At 34.1% G+C, this 14,391-nt stretch overlaps 1 protein-coding gene across 7 annotated transcripts in view; it reads left to right on the plus strand.

The window, feature by feature from the left end:
• The window catches only part of PTPRK (protein tyrosine phosphatase, receptor type, K), a 594,458-nt gene that overhangs the window by 349,937 nt on the left and 230,130 nt on the right, over positions 1 to 14,391 (plus strand). For all 7 annotated transcript variants that reach the window (XM_012002300.1, XM_012002301.1, XM_012002302.1 and 4 more), the window contains one exon: positions 8,106 to 8,399. In XM_012002300.1, coding sequence (XP_011857690.1) covers positions 8,106 to 8,399 — 294 coding nt within the window. The remainder of the gene's footprint in view (positions 1 to 8,105; positions 8,400 to 14,391) is intronic.

Here is a 14,391-nt window from a genome sequence, read left to right on the forward strand (position 1 = left end):
CTCTTCTCTTCTCTTCTCTTTTTCTGATATAGGGTCTCACTCTGTTGCCCATGCTGGAGTGCAATAGCATGAGCCTGACTCACTGCAACCTCAACTTTCCCAGGCTCAGGTGATCTTCACATCTCAGCCTCTCGAGTAGCTGGGACCACAGCTGCCAGCACACCTGGTTAATTTCTGTATTTTTTGTGAAGATGGGTTTTCACGATGTTGCCCAGGCTGGTCTCAAACTCCTGGGCTCAAGCAATTTTGCCCCCCCCTCAGCTTCATAAAATGCTAGCATTACAGGCATGAGCCACTGCTCCCAGGTGATAAGTTTTTCTTACAGTGGCCTGGGTATTTGGGGGCATTGTTAAGGCAGTCATTCATTTTATAATAATAGTATTGAACTTTGTCAGGTGCTACAAGAAACACTGGGAATGTAATGATGAGAATGTTTTATGGGCACATAAATTGTATTGAAAAACAAGGATAAAAGAAAAAGCCGTCACTCATGGTCCTGGAGTTCCCTGGTCACTGCTATTAACTTTTTGGTATATTTTCTTCTGTTTTTGGTGGTTGCTGATTTTGTTTTTTCAAGGATATACTTTTTACTTTTAAAAGTGAAAACTAATGATATTTATAACTTGTGTTCTGTTGAGAAGTTACACCATGATTTACCTCCCATTTTCCCATCATTGATTATTTTGATCACGTTTTTACTTTACTTTTAAGCAAAGACTGAAAGTATCTCCTTATGATAAATTTCTCAAAGTGTTATTACTTTATACTTATTTATTTCCTGATATATAAATTATTTTCCAAAAATATTGTTATCAGTTCACTTGCCTATGAACAATTCATGTACTCACATGCCCATTTACATGTGTTTGCCTGGCCATAGTCAAGCCCATGTTAATAAATGATCACTCCCACAGCCACGGAGCTTGCACTCTCCTCAATATGCTGCTCCATTGCCCTTTTGAGAAATGGAAATATAAGTGATGTAGATTTAGGTAGGGATAACTGGTGAATTTATTATTTTCAACATTGTTAAAATTATTTTCTATATTGTTGAACTGTTCAAGAGGAACCTATTATTGTTTTGGACTAGAGAATTTTTTTTTTTTTTTTTTGCTTCAGATTTAGTAAGTTATAATTAACAAATAAAATTGAATATATTTAAGTTGTACAATGGGGTCTTTTGGTATATATATGCAATTTGAAATAATTATTGAGCTAATTAACATATTTATCATCTCACCATTTATTTGTGGTGAGAATATTTAATATCTACTCTCGTAGAAATGTTGAAGTATACAATACATTATTATTAATTATAGTTACCTATACTATAGTTATAGTAGATTTCCAAAATTTATTTGTCTGAACAAATTCCGTACGCTTTGAATGTTTCTCCATTTCCCTAGAAACTCCCCGCCCTGCCCCGCCCCAGTCCCCATGGTAACCACCATTCTACTCTCTGCTTTTATGAGTTCAAGTTTTTTAGATTTCACATATAAGTGAGATCGTGCAGTATTTGTCTTTCTATGCCTGGCTTTTGAACAATTGCCCCCAGTAGTGAGCCACTGGGAGATAATGAAGAAACTCTGTTTAGCTAAATATAATTAATAGTAATAAAAATATAGTATAAACAAACATATAATATCCCATTAAATGGACACTTTATTATTTGTAAATCTTTTTTCCCCTTTTATCTAAAGTTTTCTACCTACTTACCATTGTGAAATCATATGTGCTTATTTGATGGTTCTCAGAAGTTATTCGTGTGTGAAATATTGTAAGCATAGGTAGTGAGGCACAGTACACACTCTTTCTTTAGTTCTTCATAGCTATATGCAGACATCTATCTAATTTTCATAGAGATCATAATACATAGTGGTAGCTCCTTCTGATTGATACCTACATAGGTGCTGGCATAGGGGCCTCAGGTCAGCCAACATCCAAACTTTGTGGTGTCTTAGCATTAACTTTATTTGACCAGTACAAGCTTATGAGCCACCTAAGTAATATGATTGGAAAAAGGTCTCCAGGCCGGGCCTGGTGGCTCACAACTGTAATCCCAGCACTTTGGGAGGCCGAGGTGGGCAGATCACCTGAGGTCAGGAGTTTGAGACCAGCCTGACCAACATGGTAAAACCCCATCTCTACTAAAAATACAAAAATTAGCTGGGCATGGTGGCATGTACCTGGAATCCCAGCCACTTAGGAGGCTGAGATAGGAGAATTGCTTGACCCTGGGAGGCCAAAGTTGTGGTGAGCCAAGATCACACCACTGCACTCCAACCTGGAAAACAGACTAAGACTCTGTCAAAAAAAAAAAAAAAAAAGTATCTATCACTTGAATTGATGGTTTAAAAAATAGATTTTAATATAATAAAACAAATTTAATTAAATTCTATTACTGTACAAATATGTAAATAAAACTCAATAGTTGTTTATATTAAAAAATGTATAGAATTTGCTGACTACATTGTGAGCTAAAATATGAGCTAAATTTATGATGAGTTGTTTGAGTCCTAAGGAACTTGTGAGGATTGAAAATTTGAAGTATCAGAAAAATAACAGTGTGAAATCATGAAAGAATTCTCATAAATATATCTGGGTTGCAGTTTTTAAACTGGCATGGTAGGAGAAACCTTATTAAATCTAAAAATTTTCAAATGTACGCTTCTTATTTTAACATCTAAGGAAAAATTAAATTGTGTTATTGTACAGATGATATTTAATGTTCAAATAAATTGCTTCTAAATATGAATAACTTGCTTTCCGTTTGTTATGGGAGCAAAGGTCATCTTTCTATTCATCAGTGATATTAAGTTTCTTGAAATGCTCAAGAATTTATTAAATTGTGTTACCAACTTGTTGACATAAATTAAAATCATTTAAAAATTATTGTAGTGTAGCTGATAAATGCCTGAATTAGATGGACCAATGACGTCATTCTTCCTCCCCTTAACCTCCCTCATGTCCATTTTCTTGCACTTCCAGTAGGTAGTGGGAAAGAAAACTAAACAATGAGAAGCATTGTGAATTCGTTGTCTAACAGGAACCAGAACTGGATAAAAATTTTAGTGAGGTAAATTATAAAGAAACAGAGTAAAATTGACTTCAGAGTGATTCTTTCATTTAAGTAAACAAATGGTAGCAAATAAAAAATATTCCATCTCCAAGGCAAATATTCTAGTGTTGAATGTGTTAATGGAGCAATGGACTCCTGTAAAACATAATTTTCATCATCTCTGTTATTCCCTTTTACAATAAATAGTTAAAAGAAAAATATGGGCCGGGTGTGGTGGCTCACACCTGTAATCTCAGCACTTTGGGAGGCCAAGGTGGGCGGATCACAAGGTCAGGAGTTTGAGACCAACCTGGCCAATATAGTGAAACCCCATCTCTACTAAAAAATACAAAAACTAGCCAGGTGTGGTGGTGTGCACCTATAGTCCTGGCTATTTGGGAGGCTGGGGCAGGAGAATAGGAGAATAGCTTGAACCCAGGAAGCGGAGGTTGCAGTGAGCCGAGACTTCTCCATTGCACTCCAGCCTGGATAACAGATGAGCCATCTCAAAAAAAAAAAAAAAAAAAGATATAGATACATTATTAACTTTTAAATAATCTGCTACTCTGGACCCAGCTCAGAAACTTTCATAGGTGAAGTATTTTCTGCTCACAAGCTTTCTACCAAACTGGCAAAAAAGTGGAGTTGAAATATCTGGCAGGAGGAAGGATGAGATCATAGTCCATGTCTGTGGTAGGCTGAAAAATGCCCCCCCAAGTAGATTCTAATCCTTGGAACCTGTGAATGTTCCTTATATGGAAAAATGATGTTTGCAGATGTGATTAAGTTAAGGATGTTGAAATTGTGAGAAGATCCTGGATTATACGTATGGGCCCTAACTGCAATCACAAGCATCCATATCCATATGGAAGGCAGAGGGAGATTTGACTACAGACAGGAGAGGAGAAGGCAATGTGAACAAATGAAAGGAATTTGGAGAGATGTGGCCACAAGACAGGATACCAGCTTCCACCAGAAGTTAGAAGACTCAATCAACTGATTTTTTCCTAGAGCCTTTGTAGGAAGTATGGCCTTCTGACAGCTTGATTTTGATCAAGTGGTACTGATTTCAGATTTCTGGCTTCCAGGACTTGGAGAGAATTTCTGTTGTTTTAAGTCACCAAGTCTGTAGTAATTTGTTGCAGCAGTCATCGGAGAATAATGTAATATCATTGCCTCCTTCTATAGTGGTAGGACTGATCCTAGGATACTTTACGTCAAGGCCCCATTGACAAATAAAACCCTCAGGAAGGAGGTAGGATTGAGAGGTATTTAATTTATCTAATTGAGAAACTAAATGTAGAAGTGTTTTTTGCCTTGACATTTACTTTGTGCTGACTTTTTCTGGATTTGTAGCTTCTATTTCTTATTCTGCATTTTATTAATTAACTGAATTTTGGTAAGTGACACATGTGTTTGTAAAATAGCATTATATTAGGAATAACGGAATGGGAATATTCTTTCATAATGATTTGCTTGATTTCAAGACACTTTTAAAAATTATTTGGAATAAAAACCACTAAAACAATTTGAATATATAATTGGGGTTTTATAATAGGTTCAGTTCTAGAATAATGAATGTAAGTCATTAATTGAAAGTTAATTGGTAACATTGGCAAAGTTTATCTTATAGTTTGGGGATTGCATGCTTCAGTTGATACCTCCTGTACAACTGGGATTTATTCGCACCACACCTCTGGGTCTGGTTGTGTATTAAGTTATGAAGAATATTAATATTGCTGCAGAACAATTACTTGTTCATTTGTGAACTGATTAAAATTCATGCATAATTTATGGAAATGAATAGAGATTTTATAAATAAGCCCCATTGTTCTCAAGGGCCTGAAAACAAAATACGTATGCTAATATAAAGCTACTTTTTACCTCCAACATAAAAATTTAATATGTAGTGGTATATTAACCTCATTAATGCTAGATTTTGCATCTGAAAATCATGCTGTTAATCAATATATATGCTTTTAAGTCTCTCTTAACATTGCCACATTTCCAATGAGCAATTGCTTTGATTGCTGGATTGCCCCCATTTTTGGCCTGACCATGGCAAGTAAGATGGAAAACTGGCCAGAGTGAACTACTACCCTTCTGACCAAGTCTTGACTGATGACATCAAACTCATTTCTTCATGTACAAACAACACTAGTGTTGAATATTTATTTTCAGTGTTAAAATGTATATGCTATATGGCAAAACAGAACAAAGCAACCTAGCATCACACAGGGCTTGTTGTATTTAGGAGATGAGTCTTTAAAAATTCTTCAAATAATGCCTAGTGCACGAATGAGGAAATTATAATATGAAGAAGTTAATATATTTAAGATTACACCGCTATTAATATGTAAGCATTTTTTCTAATTCGGTTTCCAGACTACAAATTTTTGTTTTCTTTTATATGTCACTTCCCTAAAAATAGAAATGTTGGGATTAATGTTATGCTTTACTTTTTCACTTATTTCTCTTCTTTCTTTCACTTGTTTCTTATGTTGTGGTATGGCTATTTTTTCTTTCCTTCCTCTGTCATCTTCTGCTCTCCTCTTAAGTTTTCTCCTTATTTTCCATAGCAATAGTGTGCAGAGTTTTGATTGGTGAGATTCAACATTTGATATACACACATAAGTTCAGGTTTCGGAATATCTATAAATTTATGATTAACCATGTTTTGTTATGTATAATTCACTTGGCACATTGTTCCTGTTTATTCTACCCCTACACTGGGGTAGAACCCTAGTGAGCTGTAAATTTAGCATTCTTTCCTACTTAAATTAGTTAGTATATGAGCCATCTGGAATGAAAACAAACATTGCACATATGAGGCAACTCAGTTTATTCACAAAATACAGACTGCTTCTTAAAATATGTACAGCATTTAGGTAATCTCAGAAGACATTTACATTTTTTTCTATTATGTTCATTTCTCGATTCAGTTTCATTTTAGTTTAGGGTTTGTGAATACATCAACTTTCTCTCTGTCTATGAAAACTTTAAAACTCTGAGTATAAAAGTTGTTAGAGCAGCTGGTAAAATTTCATGGTATGAAATGTCTAGTTCTGTCTTTCTGTAGTTCATAAATGAAAATTCTAAACTGTTTATTTCATTCAAACTTTTTTGTGAATAACTTCTCCATTGAATTCAGTTGTGAAAATGGAAAGAGTTCACCTGCTATGCAATTTTGACTACATATTGTTTAAACAATTTGCAAACTATCAGGAATGGATGTTGTAGTTAAAGTTTATAAATCATGTGTTAACCGCTTTTCTATAGAAATTATAAATGTTTGCACTTCATATAGCATATGTTATCATCTTTGATCTCAGTTTTGTTTTTGTTTTAAACATGAGCACAGTGAATCCCAAGGTCATGTGGTTCTACCAATAATTAGTTTAAAAGTTATTGCCATAATGAGCCATGAATACTTGTGAGGAGTAACTTATGTCCTTCAAGTGATTTTGGACAGAAAAGTATTGATATCACATTCGTGATTTAGCAGTCTTTTTTTCTATATAAATTTCAGTTTAAAATAATGAATTCATTGATTTCTTTTTACAGTGTCTCCCCTACAATGTTATATGGATACCCAATGTGTAGGACAGCCTAACAATTAATAGCTACTCAGTTAATGTTTGTCCATATGAATTTTGAAAGAATCTTCTTGAAAATTACTTTAGCCTGTGTAGCAGTACAGACTAGGTAATCTTATTCCTAATTTTAAGGTTGTTTGTAAGTCAGAGGCTTTTATGCTAGAAAACTATACTTTTATACAGTCAGGTTTAACAAGAAAATCCTGGTCTGCACCTGAACATTCTTGTTTCATTTAAACTGGCATACGAAGGTTAAACCTGTCTACAGGCCTTGTTTGCATTATATTTTTTTCATGCAATGCATTGCCATTGAAATAAAAAATCCGACTAGAAAGATATTGATTATGTGCTCATGACTTCCCTCTATTTGTGCCTTCTTCCGTCTACCCCATACCTGGAGTGGGTTGGGATGAGGGAGCATTTTGTGATTGTGTTTAATAGTTTTACTTTATGTGTTTTGCTCCAACTCTTAAAAAAAACTTTTAAATCAATTTTTGAGCAATTACTACTTTATTAAGATTAACACTTTCTTTAGGTCTTTTGACTTTCCCAAGAAAAGTGAGAAGTGTTCCATGAATTCAGAGAACTTCTTGACTTATTTCTCCTTTTGGAAAGACCATACGAACAGAGCTATAGCTGTTGAGTCCTTCCTAAAGTTCAGTGTCTCATAAAGTTCAGCGTCTCATTTCAGTGACATTGTTCTAATGAAAGAAAAAACGTGCCTTAATATGTCATTCATAATTTCTGTAAATCCAAACATTGAAGTAATGTTTTCCAAAGTTTCTTTCAAGCAAAATATCTTAAGATATCAAAAATTACATTATAGTGTGCCTTTGACATTTGAGTTTAATAGTTGGTGAATTGCCTTATCTTATGCTGCTCCCAAAAGCCACTGATGTTTAGTGATTTGTGATTGTGCCTAGGTGTAAATTTAAGTTTGTCATACTGTGAGGCAGGTTTGTGGAAACAAGTTAGCACCCGGCATCAGTTTCTGAGTTCAGTTATGCTATTCTTTCTTCCTTTACTCATCTGTAGAAACTGTGAAGAAGTAGCAAGGAAAGCAAACAGAAAAATACCTCTTGGTCATAGTTCATGAATGAAATAAATTGTGAAAGATCAACTCTACTCTCTTAGAAGCTAATTAGAGCTATCCATATCTAAATATTTTATTTTTATTTCCTTTGTATACTGTGCCTTTACAAGTTTATCTCCTGAAAAAAAAATGTGTTTTCAATAAAAGAAAAATTATGTTAAAATGGTCATATGTACCTGCAAACTTATATGTTCTATAAAAGTACAATTGTCACATCATGCACATTCTAGTTTTCTTTTAAGTATTTAGTATGCATTTCTAATAAATGATCTATTAAGCATTTAAACCTTGTTAGACATTAATATATCTGTGATTATTTTAAATCTTACTAATTGAAGTGCACACTCATCTCTCCTAGAACCACCAAGACCCATTGCTCCTCCTCAGCTGCTTGGTGTTGGGCCTACATATTTGCTGATCCAACTAAATGCCAATTCGATCATTGGCGATGGTCCTATCATCCTAAAAGAAGTAGAGTACCGAATGACATCAGGATCCTGGACAGAAACCCATGCAGTCAATGCTCCAACTTACAAATTATGGCATTTAGATCCAGATACCGAATATGAGATCCGAGTTCTACTTACAAGACCTGGTGAAGGTGGAACGGGGCTCCCAGGACCTCCACTAATCACCAGAACAAAATGCGCAGGTAAGACTGAGTAGCAGGCCTTTCTAACTTGTGAAGGAATCTAGCATAAGACACATTAATACATGCAGTATTGAAGGTTCTCCTTATTTGATATATGATATAGTCACACTAGTAAGAGTTCCAATGAATTAGGGAAATCATCACCTTCATTATGTCATAATTTGACTGATTTGAGAACATGGGAGTGCTTCTCTATTATCAATCCATGATTATTATGAATCTAGAGTCTTTTATTGGCATGGTAATTTTGGTGAGCCTGCTACATATTCAGTCCAAAAATCTCTGATAGCTGTAATTGAAAGTATTATTAGGAGAAAAGATCAATGTAGTTCAAGCAAATACCGAATACTTTTTTTATCATGTGGAAATTCTATCCCTCAGTAATTTTGTCATAGTCAGTGCAAAGGCCACTTCTTATAATATGGATAAGAAAAGTTAGTCTGGACGATGCCTCGGTGAGATAACTGTTTTCTTCGGAATGTCCTGTTGTTGAGGACAACCTCGGGAGCTTGACACCCGGCTGCAGAACACAGAGAGATTTTCCTTACATTTTAAGCCTTTCTATTGCCTTCCTCATGACTAAAACTGAGTAGTGAAAATAATAGCATAGGGAGAAAACACAAAAAATAAAAATGAAAAATTATATATAACCACACATCCTGGTTCTTTACCATGTTATAATGGGAGGAATTGTTAGCTATGAATTAAAAGCCAAGAGTTTAAATATCTAAGTTACTTGAGTACAGTTTTAGTGTAGTGTGTATTTTGTCTTTTGTTTCTTGAGCATCTGTTTGTCATTGACAGTATCGTTGGGCTACCCACCGGGGTACTGAGCTACAATCCAAGCAAAATCCATTCGGTTACCTGATGTATTAAAGAATAAAAATTCTTTAATCCAGAATAATACTTATATATCAAAAGCTCTTGCTGAAAGATATTCACTAATAGGAAATTTAACTTCTCAACTGTTAGCCTGAGACTTAGATGATAGAGCGTCCAATAATTTGCTGATTGCTGTATACATTTATCTGGTGGTTGAAAAGGAGCTTAAGATAGAAGATGTTGGGTAAATCTCCATGGCTCAGCCTAAATCTCACAATTTGCTTTTCAAATATTCTGTATGGCTATGCCCTTTCAATCGAGGTCATGTGACAAATTGTTTCTATGATAGAAGGTAAACTTTCCAAGGGAGAGGCAAGTTGATTCCATAATCTCAACTACTCAGAGAAATCATTTAAAGAGGAAGCAATTTGGAAACTAAAAAGTAGTTCACTCTCTATTCCGAAGTTAATATCCCATGCTAATATGCAAAATTGAATTATGGAGTCAATTTTATTAAAAATATTGCATACATATGTTTTCTAATAAAATTATACTTTTCTACATATATATAAATTTATAATGTATATATAAATTGTAACAATGTTGACAATTTGGTGTTCCATTGGTTTCCCTCTTGACTTCCTTTGCCCAAACTGCTTTCTTCTAAGTATTTCACCTGCTTTATTTTTTATTTTTGTCAAAATAGATCTTTAAAAAATTAGCATTACCACACAGTGTATTGTTAATATAATGTAACTTTTGTTTAACTTAGGAATTATTTGAAATTGGTTCCAGATGTGAAAGCCATGGAGATTGCATGTAAATAATGTTGTGTTTTAAAGCCAATTGCATGTAAATAATGTGTTTTATAACTGGCTTACCGTGTTAAGTGGATAAAACATGTTAATGAATATTGATTTATCCCTATGCTTATGTTCTGAGTGGACGTTAGACTGTTTAAGTAAAAATATTACTATAAAGTGCTTTGAAGTAGTTTATTCTGAGAATAGCCTTATCTATGTGAGAGGCGATAGAGGATAATTAACTTACACTCATAGCTGCTTTCTTGTCTCACTCTGTTGTCCAGGCTAGAGTGCAGTGGCGCGATCTTGGCTCACTGCAGCCTCTGCCTCCCGCATTGAAGCAATTCTCCTCTCTCAGCTTCCCGAGAAGCTGGGTTTACAGATACGCGCTACCATGCCCGACTAATTTTTGTATTTTAGTAGGGATGGGTTTCACCATGTTGGCCAGGCTGGTCTCGAACTCCTGATCTACAGTGATCCACCCACCTCGGCCTCCCAAAGTGCTGGAAATACAGCTGTGAGCTACCGTGCCTGGCCCATAGCTGCTTTCTAACTTATAAATGCCTTGATATTTTGGAATTATACTAGTCTTTTTATCTGATTCCTTTTCTGAGAAACATTTAATATGTGTATTCTTTGTGACATAAAATGCTTTCAGGCTCAGTCACTTGTAGTTTTACTCCCAATGGTATTAAGTTTGTTTTTAAAACTATCTTTCACATGTAATGAGTCTTTATCACACATGTTTACTATAGCTAATTAATGTCCTCATAAGGTATGTCAGCAAGATTTTGGGGGAGGGAAGTACTTATAGACTAGATTTTTCTGCAAATTTGAGAGGAACCATGGTTACTATTTCATCAGGAATGTCTACTAATCTTGCTCTATTATTAGAAAAGAAAGAGAAGCTTATGTAAGTATATGTTGTATTAATTTTTAAACAGTCTATAAAAAGGAGACATGGAACATAATTGATGTATATACTATAATTAAGTAAAAAGTCAATGATAGTTAGCATTATGATGTACGTCCATCTACTTCCCTTCTTTAAGATCCATTTCTCTTTCCCCAATTTTTGGGCCCCCCCAGACTTGAAATTACCAGTACCACTATTGGCCTCAGCCCAGAAGCTCATATCAACAAATAGAACACAGTTTATGTTAACTATGATATTAACTGAATTTTACTACAGATTGCAGAAACTTTAAATGCTTCGTAATCTTGGGAAATACCTCTGAGACTCCAAACATAACCTTTGGAGGAAGTTACCATCTAATTCTGTTAAATTCTGCATGCCTAAATACTGGTTCTGTAAGAGGAACTGAATACTAGATTTATAAACCATTCTTTTTAAATTAGGACTGGGACTATTCCATGTTACAGCTGTAGAATTTGCCATTAATATCATCTGACTGAATAAATGTTGATTATTTTGAAGCAGCTATTTTAATAGTCTCAGCATGTTAGACTAGGTGGCTTTAAAAATAAGTACCAATCAACAAGTAAATTACTTACAATTTACTGTTTTTAAAATTCCATTTTAAGGTATTTGAGGTATTGACCTTTTATTTCTGATAATAGTAAGTGTTTATCTGAGGGAAATCTGTCAATACATAATTTTCCAGCAAGTCAATATAAAGGTTTTCCTTATTTATATTAATAAATCTTACATTTTCAAATGAAAATGTAGATTTTTTTTTGTGGCTAAGTATTGATTAATGCTACTGTAGAATCAACATATGAATTGAATCTATCATATTTTATTTTCACACCAATCCTGTGAGTTAGATATATTATTTTCTCACTTTTTAGTTGGTAAATTTAAGACCCAGGAAACAAAAACAAAACATCGACTTGTCCAATATCAGACAGATGGGCCTCAACTCCTTTTCTCAGACTTTAATGGCCTTAATACTTATTCCTCTTATTCCTATCATAGGTAATTTCCTCCCTCTTATAATAGTATAGCATGAGTAAATAACAGCACAACAAGTAAGATCTGGAAGAGATGTACATTTTAAAAAATGGAGTCTGCGTGGCTAACTCATTCTCTGAGAAAACATAGGTTAATATTTGCAACTTCAAATTTATTGAAAGCCCAATTGATTAGTGCTTAACTCTCAAACATATGCTGTGTTTTCAATACTTTAAACAGTTAAAGTATAGAAGTGTATTATTTTATCCTTTTCTGAAAATATCCTGTCTGGTTACCAAAGCTATATTTTTTTTCCTTCCAAAGTGCATTATAATCATTTGGTAACTGCAATTAGTTGCTTCAGGGTCTCTGACTTAGGAGAGGTGGTAATTACAGCCTCCGAAGGCTGAAGCCACTGAGGCCTACCTCATGCTTCTCTAGGAACCTGAGAGATATGATTATTTCACTGTTACTTTATACCCTGCCCATACTATTGTTCACATAATGTTTCTTCAGGCACTTCAGAAATTTTTAAAAGGGTATAAATGCGAAGCTGTCTTAAAAGGGAAGTAATTCAAAAACTCCAATGAACAATCAGAGAAAGTATGCTTGCTTTTTTTTGGTGTGTCTATTTCCTCTGGGTATACCATCTGGTATAGAAGCTAGGCAAACACTCTTCCTCTTTCTCGTATTAAATGGAAATAAAATATGCCATCATCAGAAATTGTCTGTGTTGCATGCTTTGGCAATTGCATGTTAAAATTGCTCTTTTAAATTGCCTTCTGCTTCTGGGTAACCCATTGCGGAAATGCTTTATGATTAACTGACATTTTAGCAGCATCTCTCTCATAGGGAAGGTCAAGAGTTCAGAGTGTCCAGAACATAATACATTTACGCAGTTGGGAAAACTACTCTCTACTCTTATATTGAAGTTCAATGCTCTTGGCAATTTTCAATGAAGCATTTAGATATATGAAGCAGTGAAAAGGAGAGTGTCTTATTTTAAAAGTAAGCATTTACTAAAAATGCATTTTTTTCTTGTCCTAAATCCAAAATGGAAGGAAAAACAAAACAAAATAATACTCAGGCATATATCAGAAACCACAAAGTGAGAAGTTAAATTTTAGCTTTTAGTCTATAGCATCATCAGCAAAACGGTACCATATATTGATTTTTGCTGTGGTTTAAGATAGTTATCAATCACAAAGACTAGTAACCGTTAACACTCAGCCTAGAGGTTAAAACAAAATAAACAACTCTTCCAAGAATTGGTTCGGTTTCACAATATAAGGATGACTTACTATTTGATTTAAATTGTTGGCTTATATCAATGCTTGCTTTAAATTTTTTTGAAATGTATGAACTGCTTATATATGATCTTTATATGGCTTTTTATTGTTTAGCAAGAAATTTAAAAGGCAATGCTATTATTATTATTGAAATCAAAAAAACTAAAGGTAAAAAGCCCTAGGAAAAGTAATGGAATCAGTTCTTCAATTTTCTTAGGAATCTAAGAATAAAATCCCATTTTAGATTTCTTTTTTGTGAGTAATAACCTAATTTTTGGTTTTTAGATTCTGTAGAGAATATTTCTGTTTGAAAAATATTTATTCAGAAAAGAACTTCTGTTGGTTTCTTTCTTTGTTAACAGTACTGTGTTAATTAATAGGTCTTCAAAGTTATACAACCAATGTCTCACACTAAGCTCCTAGGAGTCACTAGGGACCAGATCTATAAAAAGAGTAAATGCAAAGTGAAATGAATAAAATGAGAGCAAACTACATGTTTTTACCTCCTAGTAAACACTGGTGATATTTTTGGGTTTCTGAAAATAGATGGACAGGTGGATTACTGGCTAACTCTGTGCTTGTGGTAGAACTGAGGCTGGCAGGTGAGCTGCAGCTAAGTATAACATAATCCACCTGTTGCCTAGTTGTCTGTATGATACAGACTGACATTACTAGATTTGTTTGTAAAAGGATCATCCCATCTCTGGAAGTTAAGGAAGGACTAGAAGCAGAGAGATCGTGAAAACATGCTTACATATATATAAATATAGTTGTAGTCTACTCCATAGCATCTTTTTCATTTCAAATCAGAAACAGGAAATCCATAAATTCCTAGAAAATATTATTCATAATAATCAGGAAGGTACTTTTATAAGGGGATTTTAAAGACATGTGATAAGTAAATTACTTCATTGTTTGAATTACTTTTTCAAATATGTGAATTGTGCAATATTAATACACATGAAAAAATGGTATAATACATTAAATTGGAAGGGAAAATCATGAGAGATTGGAGATAACTTCAAGAGCTACTGTGTATCAGATGGGATGTTTAATTATTTCACAGATTTTAGTGAGGGCCCAAGTTGTACACATTGCCACACACAGGACTGCCGAAGATAAAACATTGAGAAGACAACATTCCTACTCTTAAGGAATTGACA

Source organism: Mandrillus leucophaeus, unplaced genomic scaffold (genome assembly GCF_000951045.1).
Source record: "Mandrillus leucophaeus isolate KB7577 unplaced genomic scaffold, Mleu.le_1.0 Scaffold682, whole genome shotgun sequence".
NCBI lineage: Eukaryota > Metazoa > Chordata > Mammalia > Primates > Cercopithecidae > Mandrillus > Mandrillus leucophaeus.